Source organism: Mobula hypostoma, chromosome 5 (genome assembly GCF_963921235.1).
Source record: "Mobula hypostoma chromosome 5, sMobHyp1.1, whole genome shotgun sequence".
NCBI lineage: Eukaryota > Metazoa > Chordata > Chondrichthyes > Myliobatiformes > Myliobatidae > Mobula > Mobula hypostoma.
In genome coordinates this window covers 79,300,476-79,314,399 of record NC_086101.1, presented here as the reverse complement: position 1 = coordinate 79,314,399, position 13,924 = coordinate 79,300,476, and the positions used below count along the sequence as shown (strand labels likewise).

Sequence of the window (13,924 nt, the reverse complement as noted above, 5' to 3'; positions counted from 1 at the left end):
GAAGGAGAGTGAGAGAAGAATATGTGTATAAAAATAAATAACGGATGGGGTACGAGGGGGAGGTGGGGCATTAGCCACCCCTCCCCACTGATCTCCCTCCTGGCACTTATCCTTGTAAGTGGAACAAGTGCTACACATGCCCTTACACTTCCTCCCTTACCACCATTCAGGGCCCCAGACAGTCCTTCCAGGTGAGGCGACACTTCACCTGCGAGTTGGCTGGGGTGATATACTGTGTCCGGTGCTCCCGATGTGGCCTTTTATATATTGGTGAGACCCGACGCAGACTGGGAGACCACTTTGCTGAACATCTACGCTCTGTCCGCCAGAGAAAGCAGGATCTCCCAGTGGCCACACATTTTAATTTCACATCCCATTCCCATTCTGACATATCTATCCATGGCCTCCTCTGCTGTAAAGATGAAGCCACACTCAGGTTGGAGGAACAACACCTTATATTCCGTCTGGGTAGCCTCCAACCTGATGGCATGAACATCGACTTTTCTAGCTTCCACTAATGCCCCACCTCCCCCTCGTACCCCATCCGTTACTTATTTTTATACACACATTCTTTCTCTCACTCTCCTTTTTCTCCCTCTGTCCCTCTGACTATACCCCTTGCCCATCCTCTGGTTCTCCCCCCCCCCCCTTGTCTTTCTCCCCGGACCTCCTGTCCCATGATCCTCTCATATCCCTTTTGCCAATCACCTGTCCAGCTCTTGGCTCCATCCCTCCCCCTCCTATCTTCTCCTATCATTTTGGACCTCCCCCACCCCCTTTCAAATCTCTTACTAACTCTTCCTTCAGTTAGTCCTGACGAAGGGTCTCGGCCCAAAATGTCGACTGCACCTCTTCCTACAGATGCTGCTTGGCCTGCTGCGTTCGCCAGCAACTTTGATGTGTGTTGCAACAAATATAAGTGATGACATTATTAGTAACTTAAATAATAGCCAATTATTTGAATTAAACAGTATAAATAACTGCAAAATTTAATCAGCAATTTTCAGTTGAATAATTGTATAGGTTGAACAGCAAATCAGTAATCAGCAATTTTCAGTTGAATAATTGTATAGGTTTAACTGCAGATAAGTAAAATTATACACTGCAGATGATTAAAAAGGAAAAAAGCATTTGAGTAGTTAAGTATAGAAATTCCTCAAACTGTGCTTGCACCACTTTATAATTTTCACTAAAAGCTAAATCAAGCAAACCTTTTTTTTAAGCAGACTGGCTGTACTGTGAACCCAATTATCACTAAAAATAATTTTTCTCTGAGAAATACTGTTCAATAAGGGGTGAGAGCAGATGTGCATGAAATGGAAGAGATGGGTTTCAGGGCAGTGTTGATGGTGAAGGAAGGGAAGCTCTTTTCTTTGAAAAAGGAGGACATCTCATTTGATCTGGAATGAAAAGCCTCATCCTGAGAGCAGATGCAGTGGAGACGGAGGAATTGAGAAAAGGGGATGGCATTTTTACAAGTAACAGGGTGGGAAGAGGTATAGTTCAGGTAGCTGTGAGAGTCAGTGGGTTTATAATAGACATCAATAGATTAGCTGTCTCCAGAGATAGAGACAGAGATTGAGAAAGGGGAGGGAGGTGTCGGAAATGGACCACGTAAATTTGAGGGCAGGGTGAAAGTTGGAGGCAAAGTTGATGAAGTCGATGAGCTCTGCATGGGTGCAGAGAGCAGCACCAGTGCAGTCGTCGATGTAGCGTAAGAGAAGTGGGCATGGACACCAGTGTAGGCTTGGAACATAGACTGTTCCGTGTAGCCAACAAACCGGCAGGCATAGCTGGTACCCCTGCGAGTGCCCGTGGCTACACCTTTTGTTTGAAGGACGAGTGAGGACCCAAAGGAGATATTATTAAGAGGGCAAGTTCTGCTAGACAGTGGAGCGTGGTGGTGGAGGGAAACTGGTTAGGTCTGGTGCCCAGAAAGAAATGGAAAGCTTTGAGGCTTCCTGGTGGGGGATGGAGGTGTATATGGACTTAACATCAATAGTGAAGATAAGATGATGGGGGCCAGGGAACTTGAAATCATTGAAAAGATCCAGAGTGTGTGAAGTGTCACAGATGTAGATAGGAACGGACTGAACTAGGGGGGATAAAACAGCGCCAAGGTATGCAGATAGGAGTTCAGTGGGGCAGGAACAAACTGAAACAATGGTTCTACCTGAATAAGTGGGTTGGATCTTGGGTGGGAGGTAGAAACAGGAGATGTGGGAACTATGTTGTTGGTGGTAGTGGATGTGAGATTCCCAGAGCTAATAAGGGCTATGATCACGTGGAAGACAAGGGCCTGGTGCTCCTTAGTGGGATCCTGTTCGAGGGGCAAGTAAGAGGTGTCTGAGAGTTGTTGCTGGGCCTCAGCAAGGTAGAGGTCAGTCCATCAGACTACTGCAGCACCCCCTTTATCTGCAGGTTTGATGGTGAGGTTAGGATTAGTGCAGAGGGAGTGGAGAGCAGAGCGTTCGGAAGGGGTGAGGTTGGAATTGGGGAGAAGAGTGTTGAAGTCGAGATGGTTGATGTCCCATCGGCAGATGGCAATGAAAAGGTCCAGATCAGGGAAAAGACCAGGGTGGGGTATCCAGGAAGAGGAGGAGGGTTGAAGGCAGGAGAAGGGGTCATTGGTACAGGATAGAGAGGTTGCCAAGCGGAGCAAGTGCTACACCTGCCCCGACACCACCTCCCTCATTACCATTCAGGGCTCCAAACAGTCCTTCCAGGTGATGCAACATTTCACCTGTGAGTCGGTTGGAGTCTTGTACTGTGTCCAGTGCTCCCAGTGTGACCTCCTGTATGTCGGTGAGACCCTGTGTAGGTTGGGAGTGCGCTTCACTAAGCACCTACACTTCGTCCGCTAGAAGAAGCAGGATCTCCCAGTGGCCACCCATTTTAATTCCACGTCCCATTCCCATTCCGAGATGTCAATTGATGCCCTCCTTTATTGTCTCGATGAGGCCACAGTCGGGTTGGAGGAACAACATCTTATATTCTGTCTGGGTTGCCTCCAACCTGTTAGCATGAATATCGATTTCTTGAACTTCCGATAATGCGCCTTCTTCACCATTCCCCATCCACTTTTTCCTCTTTCACCTTACCTCCTTGCTTGGCCATTGCCTCCCTCTGATAATCCCCCCCACCCCTTTTCTGTGGCCTTCTGTCTTTTCTTGTCAGACTCCCCCTTCTAGTTTCACCTATCACATTGTGTTTCTCTCTCCCCCCCACCACCTTTTAAATCTACTCATCTTTTTTTCTCCAGTCCTGCCGAAGAGTCTCGACCTGAAATGTCAACTGTACTTTTTCCCATAAATGCTGCCTGACCTTCTGAGTTCCTCCAGCATTTTGTGTATGTTGCTTGAACTTCTAGCATCTGCAGATTTTCTCTTGTTAGAAATAAATACAATAGCCTAGATTCCATTCGTTTGTTTGGGACACTATGCTACTCAGTGGGACAGCAGACTGTTGCCAAACATTTTCTAACTAGTGTCAGTCATGTGGAGTTGCATGTGTTTGGCTTCAAAAAGCATTGATTTTTATCACTGATAGTTGACAAGAGATAAGCAGTAAGTCAAGTTAGAACTGTTTTGCTCACTGTGGTTTTGAGCACTCAGGCTTGGAGATGTCAGAATTGACGAGGACTGAAAATAATGATTTCACTACTTCAAGTTAGGAAGGACAGGGAATTTGAAGATACCGACAATCATCTTGAATGTTACAATTAAAATAGATTTGTTGGATGCTATCATCAACGGCATTGTATGAAAGCAGTCCATTGTCAGCACTAGGAGTTTCTACTGATTTTGTTCATTTTCAGTCAAAACAGTGCGATGCAGTTGGGTTCCTCCATCAATAACTATTAGGAACTAATACAGTTTTATAGTGCTGTAGTAGTATTTATAGTGTTCTAATTTGTTCTGTATTTCATTTCAATACATAATGTGTTACTCAGTTTGTCTTTTTTATACCTTTTTAATTCTTTTCATGAAAGTTTGGCTAATTGGGCAGTTGCTTAATTGGGTGATAAGGTACTCATCCTGATGTATCCCAGTTAACCAGTGTTAACTATTAAAGAGTCAACAACTCAATTATGAAGCATTGTTCCTTTGAATTGAATCACAGAATGGATGGACCATGTGAGGAGGGCAGTCAGCCCTTCAGGTTCATACTTGTTCGACTTAAGAGCAATTTAGGTTGTCTCCCATTCAATGGCCTTGCAGATTATTTTTCCTATCAAATACTTATCAAGCTTCCTTTGGCGTGCTTCAGTTGCCATCATGACAGCCCTTGCAGTGCATTCTGTAGCTAGCTGTGTAATACAATCATGTGATTTTATCATCTTTTACCATAATAAATTTATGTCTCCGGGCACTTGATCTCTCAGCAAATATTTCATCCCATCTGGACTCTCAGTTTTAAATCAGATCTGCTCACAATCTCACTTCCAAGGAGAACAAATTCTACACTTAGTCTGTACATATAACTAAGTCTCTTATTCCTGGTTAAATCTCTTTCTTGTTCTTGGATTTGCACCCCATTTTAAAGCACTGGTTCCATTATACTTTTGTAGCTGCTTTCTCAGTTTCTCCTGCCACTTTCAATATTGGCTTGTCTGTTTTATGACATCTTATCAAATGCCTTTTGATATTTCACTTAATTGAACGCTATTTGTTCAAAGTAAATTGAAGCTATCCTTTTGTAATCAATCTATGCTTGTCCCATTGATGCACAAAGTGCTGGAGGAGCTCAGCGCGTCGGGCATCATCTATGGAGGGAAATGGTCAGTTGGTGTTTTGTGTCAAGATCCTTCATCTGGACTGAAAGAGGAGAGATGGCCAGTGCAAAAACATGGTGGGAAGGGTGGAGCGCGAGCTATGTGCAATAGGTGGATTCAGATGGGGGGTGGGGGGAGAATGTGAAATAATGCAAGAAACTGGGAGGTGACCATTGTAAGTGACAAAGGGCTGAGATAATAGGAAGGTGGAAGGTGAATGAAGGGACAAACTAAAGGCAAGACAGCGGCTATATTTCATTTGGAGTTTGAGGAGATTTGGCTTGTCATTTAAGACACTCGTAAATTTCTACAGATATACCGTGGCGAGCACTCTGACAGGCTGCATCACTGTCTGGTGGGGGGGCGGGGTGCTACTTCACAGAATCGAAGGAAGCTACAGAAAGTTGTAAAATTAGTGGGCTCCATCTTGAGTACTAGCCTCTGTAGAATCCAAGACATCTTCAAGGAGCAGTGCCACAGAAAGGTAGCATCCATCACTCAGAGCACCCATCACCCATCACCCATCACCCACAACATGCCTTCTTCTCATTGTTACTGTCAGGAGAGAGGCATCCAATCAGCAATCCAGGAACAGTTTCTTCCTCTCTGCCATCACTTATGTTATTTCTGTTCTTGCACTGTTTTTAATTTAATTTACTGTAATTTATTTACTTTCTATATTATGTATTGTACTGCTGCCTGTAAGTTAACAAATTTCACAACGCATATGGGTGATATTAAACCTGATTCTGATTACAAGATAATATGAAATGCTGATTACTTGTCCAAGTAATGATGAATTTTGTCCCTCATGTTTGTTTATTGTTAACAATTTTCTATGTCACCCAAGTGAAAATGACTTCTGTAATTGGGGTTATCCTGCATCCTTTATTTAAAAAAGGCTGCAACATTTGAGTTTCTCTAATCCTTGGGTTCCACCTTCTGTACCTGCTGTGATTCCTCTAAATTACATTGATAGATTCTACAGTAGAAAGTTTTTACTTGAGTTATAAAAGAAAATCTCAGTTGAATTCACTGCCTAATTGTATGCTTGCTTCTAATATTTTTAGCTACAGTGACATTAACATATCTGTATTTTTCTAGTCATCACACTTCAGTTTTGTTTTAATTAAGTCTTCTTCCAAGAAAGATGAAGTACTACACATTAGTTCTGAGAATACTTTACCAAATGTAATTTCATCAGATATTTGCTTGAACAATTTTTGGGCAAGATTCAAAAAGGGCTCATAGAGCAATAAAGAATATTATTTAAAGAAACCAGTGTAGAAAAGCTTAAAACTGTGAACACAGCTATCATGTAAATGAGCAGATGATTATTTCTTTAATCACAGCCATTGTGCTTCCCTTCCCCTTAACCAAAAGTTGAGGCATTTATGAACTCGTGTGAACTGACGAAAATGTCCGTAAATGCATTTTCACAAATGAATGCTGCATAAAACTAGTAAAGTTCACCTGGGTGGTGAGGAAAGTTCTAGTTACAATAAACAAATCTCTGGGACAAAATCCATCAAATATGGATTGCTTGCATTGCAAATGCGATATTATAAAGAAAGAATAGTAATGTTGAATTGTTCCTCAATTGCCATTCCTGCTTTACATTGCAAGCAGTGATATCTCTGCATTCATTTGCACTTCCTCAGTTAGAAAGTCATCAAGCAGTACCCAGGCCGCTTGGCCCACCCAATGAGTCCATGCCAGCCACAGTGCCCACCCTCCAAGGTGCTGTATTTGGTGCTCATATTTGGAGTTGGTTGTGTTGTTGTCACATGTACCAAAGTAGAGTGGAAAAAACTTCAATGTAGTGTTCCCTACATGCACATTTGTGGAGCACCTGTAAGGGCAAATGAGTGTCAGATACCCATTATTTTTATTTTCCTTCCCACTCTTGTGCTGATTGTCTAAAGTGTTTGGACATTGACCATTGTATGCTTGAGAACCAGTACTTCATTTTGTTCTTTTTGTATCAGAATTGACCATTTCTGAAGAACTGTAACGTTAACTGTAACATCTCATGACTATACCACTTCCCCACACGAAACCACCATGGTGGGCTTCACAGCTAAACCGGTGAGAAGACAGCTGAAACGTCTCAACCCAAACAAGGCTGTAGGACCGGATGGTGTCAGTACCAGGGTGCTCAAAGCCTGTGCCCCTCAGCTATGTGGAGTACTTTGCCATGTATTCAACCTGAGCCTGAGGCTCCGGAGGGTTCCTGTACTGTGGAAGACGTCCTGCCTCGTCCCTGTGCCGAAGACGCAGCGCCCCAGCGGCCTCAATGACTACAGACCAGTGGCATTGACCTCCCACATCATGAAGACCCTGGAGAGACTTGTTCTGGAGCTGCTCCAGCCTATGGTCAGGCCACACTTAGTTCCCCTCCAGTTCGCCTACCAGCCCCGACTAGGAGTTGAGGATGTCATCGTCTACCTGCTGAACCGTGTCTATGCCCACCTGGACAAGCCAACGAGCACTGTGAGGGTCAAGTTTTTTGACTTCTCCAGTACGTTCAACACCATCCGCCCTGCTCTGCTGGGGGAGAAGCTGAGAGCGATGCAGGTGGATGCTTTCCTGGTATCATGGATTCTTGATTACCTGACTGGCAGATCACAGTACGTGTGCTTGCAACACTGTGTGTACGACAGAGTGATCAGCAGCACTGGGGCTCCACAGGAGACTGTCTTGTCTCCCTTTCTCTTCACCATTTACACCTCGGACTTCAGCTACTGCACAGAGTCTTGTCATCTTCAGAAGTTTTTGAATGACTCTTCCATAGCTGGATGCATCAGCAAGGGAGATGAGGCTGAGTACAGGGCTACGGTGGGAAACTTTGTCACATGGTGCGAGCAGAATTATTTGCAGCTTAATGTGAAAAAGCCTAAGGAGCTGGTGGTAGACCTGAGGAGAGCTAAGGTACCGGTGACCCCTATTTCCATCCAGGGGGTCGGTGTGGACATGGTGGAGGATTACAAATACCTGGGGATACGAATTGACAATAAACTGGACTGGTCAAAGAACACTGAGGCTGTCTACAAGAAGGGTCAGAGCCGCCTCTATTTCCTGAGGAGACTGAGGTCCTTTAACATCTGCCGGACGATGCTGAAGATGTTCTACGAGTCTGTGGTGGCCAGTGCTATCATGTTTGCTGTTGTGTGCTGGGGCAGCAGGCTGAGGGTAGCAGACACCAACAGAATCAACAAACTCATTCGTAAGGCCAGTGATGTGGGGATGGAACTGGACTCTCTGACGGTGGTGTCTGAAAAGAGGATGCTGTCCAAGTTGCATGCCATCTTGGTCAATGTCTCCCATCCACTACATAATGTACTGGTTGGGCACAGGAGTACATTCAGCCAGAGACTCATTCCACCGAGATGCAACACAGAGCGTCATAGGAAGTCATTCCTGCCTGTGGCCATCAAACTATACAACTCCTCCCTTGGAGGGGCAGACACCCTGAGCCCAATAGGCTGGTCCTGGACTTATTTCATAATTTACATATTACTATTTAACTATTTATGGTTTTATTACTATTTGTTATTTATGGTGCAACTGTAACAAAAACCAATTTCCCCCGGGATCAATAAAGTATGACTATGACTAAACTCAATTTTTTTCCTTCCATTAACATTGTGGAGAGAGTCTGCAACAGAGGCAACCCCACCCACCCTGGACATTATCTCTTCACCCCTCTTCCATCAGACAAAAGATACGAATGCCTGAAATTCCTTACACTAGGCTGAAGGAAAACTCATTCCCCCCAGCTGTTATAAAACTATTAAACATTTCCCCAGTACGATAAGATGGACTCTTGACTTCTATAAACTTGCATCTTATTGTGTACCTGCATTGCACTTTCTCTGTAGCTGTTACTTTTTTCTGTATTTTTTATTGTTTTTACCTTATTCTACCTTAATGCTCTATGTATTGATCTATTTGTATGAACATTTTACAAAACAATCTTCACTGTATCTCAGTACTTTGGAGCGACTGAACACCGTAAGATGTATTTCAGACTGCTGTTTATCGATTACTGCTCAGTGTTCTATACCACCATTCACTCAGTGCTAACAACCAAGCTTCAAATCCTGGGCCTCTGTACCTGGATCCTCCACTTCCCGTCGGGAAACCACAGGTACTAACATCACCTCTAGACTGACTATCAACACAGGTGTACCTCATGGATGCGTGCTTCAACAACGCTCTACTCTTATTTTGTACGTGTGTGTGTGTGTGTGTGTGTGGCTAAGCACAGCTCAAACAGCATCTATAAATTTGTCAATGATACCACTATTGGTAAAATCTCAGGGTTTCCTGAGTAGTAGTTGAATTTATTTGCTAAGAACAATCATGGTCAAAGACCACGATCACCCGCGTCATACGACGCAGCACATGATGCTGAGTTGAATTTCAACTTAAGTGCATTCTTGGCTTCAGATTGTGAGCCTGAAATTAACTGAGCTACCTATCAAAAAAAAGACCTTGCTCCTGAGGTGCATTCTTGCAGCTGAATTGAAATGAACCTTTATAAGAAGTAAATTTACGAAATAAACTAAGTGTGCAGACAAGTTAAGTGTGTTATGACTGACGCACTCCTCTGATTTTTCTGAGATAAATGCTGAAAGGTTAGCACCTGGATTTTCACAATGTGAGAACAGTTCTGTCGTGATGTGAGTATTAATTCATTCAGTTCCATGGTAAGTGAATTAGAAAATTGCAAATACTTCCCTAACATGAAACATACCAAATCTATTGATTTGAAATATAGGAAGTATTTCTAAGGAACAAGACCTGTAAACTAGACGTATAATGCTTCATGCTGCTGGCCATGGTGGCATGGTATTTATAATATAAACTCAGAAATATCTGCTAATGTTTAAAATGTGTACTGAACTTTGCATTGTAATGGAATGTTGCACATTCTTTATGTTTGAGTCATAGCCTAAATGTGCTCATCTTTATTTGTTTTAAATCACTTTCAAGCTTGCTAAAAGCAAGTGTTTATTTGTTGAGATGCAGCAGAGAATAAGCCTTTTCAGCCCTTCGAACTGTGCCGCCTAGCAAACCCCAATTAACCATTTAACCCTAGCCTAATCACAGTACAATTTATAATAACCAACAGATATATCTTTTGACTGTGGGTGGAAATCAGAGCACCCAGAGGAAACCCACACACTCACGAGGAGTGCATACAGACTCCTTACAGTAAGCAATGGGGATTGATCCCAAGTCGCTGATACTTTGAAGTGTTATGTCAACCACTACACCACTGTACTGCCCCACCACACCAGTAGAGAAAACCCCGATACTTAAGAATGTGAAAGTAATTTGTTTATTCAAAGATTCAAAGTACATTTACTATCAAGGTATGTATACAGAATACAGCTCTGAGATTTGGCCTCCCGTGGGCAGCCGCAAAACAGAGAAACATCATGGAACCTGTTCAAGAAAACATCAAGTATCTAATATGTGGGGGAAGAAAAAACATTGTGCAAACAGCAAAAACCGCATGAACAACACATAGAATATCAAACATTAAACCAGGAGTCCAGTTTTCAATTTGGTTTAGTTCAGTCCAGCGCCGAGCTGCTAGCCAATGCAGGACCTGGGGCCATTCTGCAGTGTGCTTGTGATATCCTGAAAACTAACCTTTAAGCTAAAGGCAACACGACTGAAGGGCAAGTAACCGGGATTCAATTCCTGCCGCTGTCTGTAAAGAGCTTGTATGTTTTCTCCGTGACCAGCTGAGTTTCCTCCAGGTGCTGCAGTTTCCCCTCCACATTCTGTCGATGCATAGGTTAGTGGGTCACATGCTTGTAGTTTGGCTCATTGGGCTGGAGGGGCTTGTTAGTGTTCTGCATCTCCAAGTAAAAAGATAAACATTTTTAAACTTCTGTTTGCTGAAATATGCATCTTTGATATAACTGAAGAGTGCCAATTCTTATTTCAAACATATCAGTAAGTCATTGAAGGAAATATTTCATCTTCCAGCTACTTATGGCTCTAGCTGAACAGTACTGTCATTTAGAAACCATGTATAAAATCAAAAAGACAGCTAAGTAACTGAGACAAAATCATTCATAAAGCTGTCTTAAACATTGCAATCATGGCTTTTTTTTTGTTTTATCATTTTTGTAATGGTCATAGATAACAGGTTATGTACCTTGGTCATCCTGGATTGTTTGTGTAGCTTACTCCAGGTCATAAATTTCTTATAGTTCAACTCAGCTCCACTCCTAACTCTGTGTAAGCGTACAAGTTGCTATTGTGTTGGAATGTTCAACCAAAAGCTTATCTAGTTGTTTCAATGGTTCACATATTAAGCATTTAGCATAAGAATTTCCAGTAGGTGATCAGCCTCACAGTTTAACCAAAAGCAAAATAACGTGTCTTACCATTGTTGATTGCAGGGTCTTCCAGTTTACAAAGTTTTGTTGTTGTCAGAAACATATATCCTTCAAAGTAATACTTTATTTTGAATTCTGTCAGATTGATAATAAGTCAACAAGTCTGATCTTGCTGCTTTGGATATGTTATCTTTCCAAGTCCAGAAAAAGAATGTAAAAGTTATTTATTTGATTCCTTTCACAATCAGAGTATACCCAAGCGCTATTTCTTTCATATCAGTATTTTGTTTCTGACTGATTCATGACGCTCATCCAGTAATACAGAATCCATTAAATGGATGGACTGAATGGCCTTTTTAAACATGGGCATGAGCTGGGTACAAGGAAACCACAGGGATTCCCTCACATCATTTTATTGTCCATCTGAAGCTACAATAATGGTATAATTGTTGCCTGCTGAAGTGTTCATCTTATTATTAATGCTTCATTCACTTCTAAATTGTGACATTGAGTTATGAAACTGATTTCACTAATCTTAAGCAGATACCTTAAGTACCTTGTATTCATTTTAATTCCAGTAAGTGTTAAATTTTCAAGAGTTGTTTTGCTTGGATCAAGATTTTCATTAAACTTGATAAAAATAGCCAATGTTTTAGATATTTTTCCCAATGGAATATTCAATCAACAATTTTGTTCAAAAATCATAATGCAAAATGAATAGATTCCTGAATGTATAACTATAATCAAAGTATTTAATACTTAAATTGATGAGAAATTAATTTAATGTTTGGGCCAGGAATTGTACTTGAGTGATCATATGCCTTCAATAAATTATTTATGAACTATTGGCTACAGAATTCCATGCTTCAGATTTGTGTTGTCTTGCCTCTCCACAATCTGCAGAAAGTTTGAGACCATGCTTTTGACAATGCAACCACCTCAAAATTTGTTTGAGAGTCAAAGGCAGTGAACTATTGTTCCAATTTCCTACTGAAAATTGGCCACAATACGCAGGGTTCTGATCATGACTTAATCCAGGCACCCAAAATAATTCTGTTTTTAGTATTGATGTATAGTTTTGTATCTTATTTTAACGTCATTCAGAAATCTTGTTACATTTCATGGAGTTAATCTACAGTTTATTTTGCATTAAACAGGTCCACCAGACACAACAGAAGGAAAGACAAGTCAAGTCACCAAAAGCCAAGAGGCGAAAAATTTCTAGATAACGTTCAATGTCCTCATCACTGCTATAGTTATAGGGTGGAACTGTATGTATATAGAGTCTTAATTATCCACGACGCTACAAGGTGCTAATGAACCGTGGTACAGTGTTTCTTCAATAATGAGCAAAGATTATATGCTGGATAGCTCATCAGAAACCTTGTGAGATCATGGTTACAGTTTATCTACTGCTTGCCTAAAACAAAATGACATTTTCTACAATACTAAAATCAAGAATATCAAAAGTTGAACAGTCCAAATGTTTCTGACAAATTTTCAAATGTATATAGATTATGCAAAATTTCATGGTAATATCAAATTGTAAATACTGTATAAAGTCGTCATGTACAAGCATACTTAATGCACAGTTTATCTTTTTCTTGTACAAAATAGTGTACAAAATCTTTGGTTTCTATTGAGTACACATACAAGAGATTACCAGTGTAAAGAGGATAAATAAAAAATGCCGCTTAAAGCTTTTATATGCAAGATGCTGTTTTTGTATTTAACAGCAGATGAGGCATGGTTATGTGATAATTTGATAATGGCAGACACTTCACACCACCAATGTTCATTTCTATTCTGTTTAGAATTCTGTCCTTTGTGCAATGGCATGGAGGTCTGCTGCAGTCCGACATGCAAACTTCATGTAAAATTAAGTCTCTATTCCCTCACTTTTTCACCATTCTGAATTGGTGTGTACTGTTTTAATGGAATTGTCTGTGTTTTCTTATCAGTCAACTTTTTTGCTGTTTTATGTCAAAACAAATGTTTTACTCATCAAAAATGTGTGCTTTTATATTTAATTTTGCTTTTCTTTGCTTTATTCCTGAACTGTCTTGTAATGACCAACTTTGCTCTTTGTTTTGACATTGATTTGTATTTTCTCATGTATACTTTACATTAGTAGAACATGTAAAGTATGTTGTGCACTTGATTTTAATTGGTTGATGGCATTTATGTGGGTGATAGGACTAGTTTGTTCCAGTCCATGCAAGTTCTATAGGGTTTTATGGTTTCATGTAAAGGACAGTAATTGTAAATATTGTGAACATTACAGGTCGTGCAGTGTTGTAACATTTTTAATAATGTTGCACCTACTTTACAATTAAAAACTGGTCACTCATACTTGAATTTCTGCTTGTTGAGCCATTCTTTACCAACATTTCAAGGTGAAATAGAAATCCTAATGCAGTGTGGCAGGCCAATTTTGACTACTTTTTCCATGATTTTTTTTAACCTTTCCTGTTTATAAAGATAATTATATTTCTTTTTGGAGGTGGTTGTCACATTTTTTTCTACACTGAGTAATTGATTTCATAAAATAAGTACAAAAGAGTATTTTTTTTGTGTGTATTGATTTACTTGTTTGAACCTCTTGGCCAGGCAAATGAAAGGTAATATCAAACCAATACTGGAATTTTAGTTTAACTGTTTTCCTTCCTGGTACTGAATTGGCCAAGGGCATTTGCTGATTTTTCAAAGCTTTTGTGGACTAGTTACTGAATTCAAGTACAAATTAGAGCAGCATAATTGGTGAAAGAGAGTGGATTCATGGATAGCA

At 40.9% G+C, this 13,924-nt stretch overlaps 1 protein-coding gene across 9 annotated transcripts in view; it reads left to right on the top strand.

The window, feature by feature from the left end:
- mbd6 (methyl-CpG binding domain protein 6) overlaps positions 1-13,692 on the top strand; it is a 234,674-nt gene extending 220,982 nt beyond the window's left edge. For 8 of the 9 annotated variants that reach the window (XM_063048607.1, XM_063048606.1, XM_063048602.1 and 5 more), the window contains one exon: positions 12,294-13,692. In XM_063048607.1, the coding sequence (XP_062904677.1) occupies positions 12,294-12,365 (72 nt within the window). In that variant the 3' untranslated portion in view covers positions 12,366-13,692. The remainder of the gene's footprint in view (positions 1-12,293) is intronic. The other variant, XM_063048609.1, reaches the window with a different exon arrangement.
- Positions 13,693-13,924: the final 232 nt, after the last annotated feature.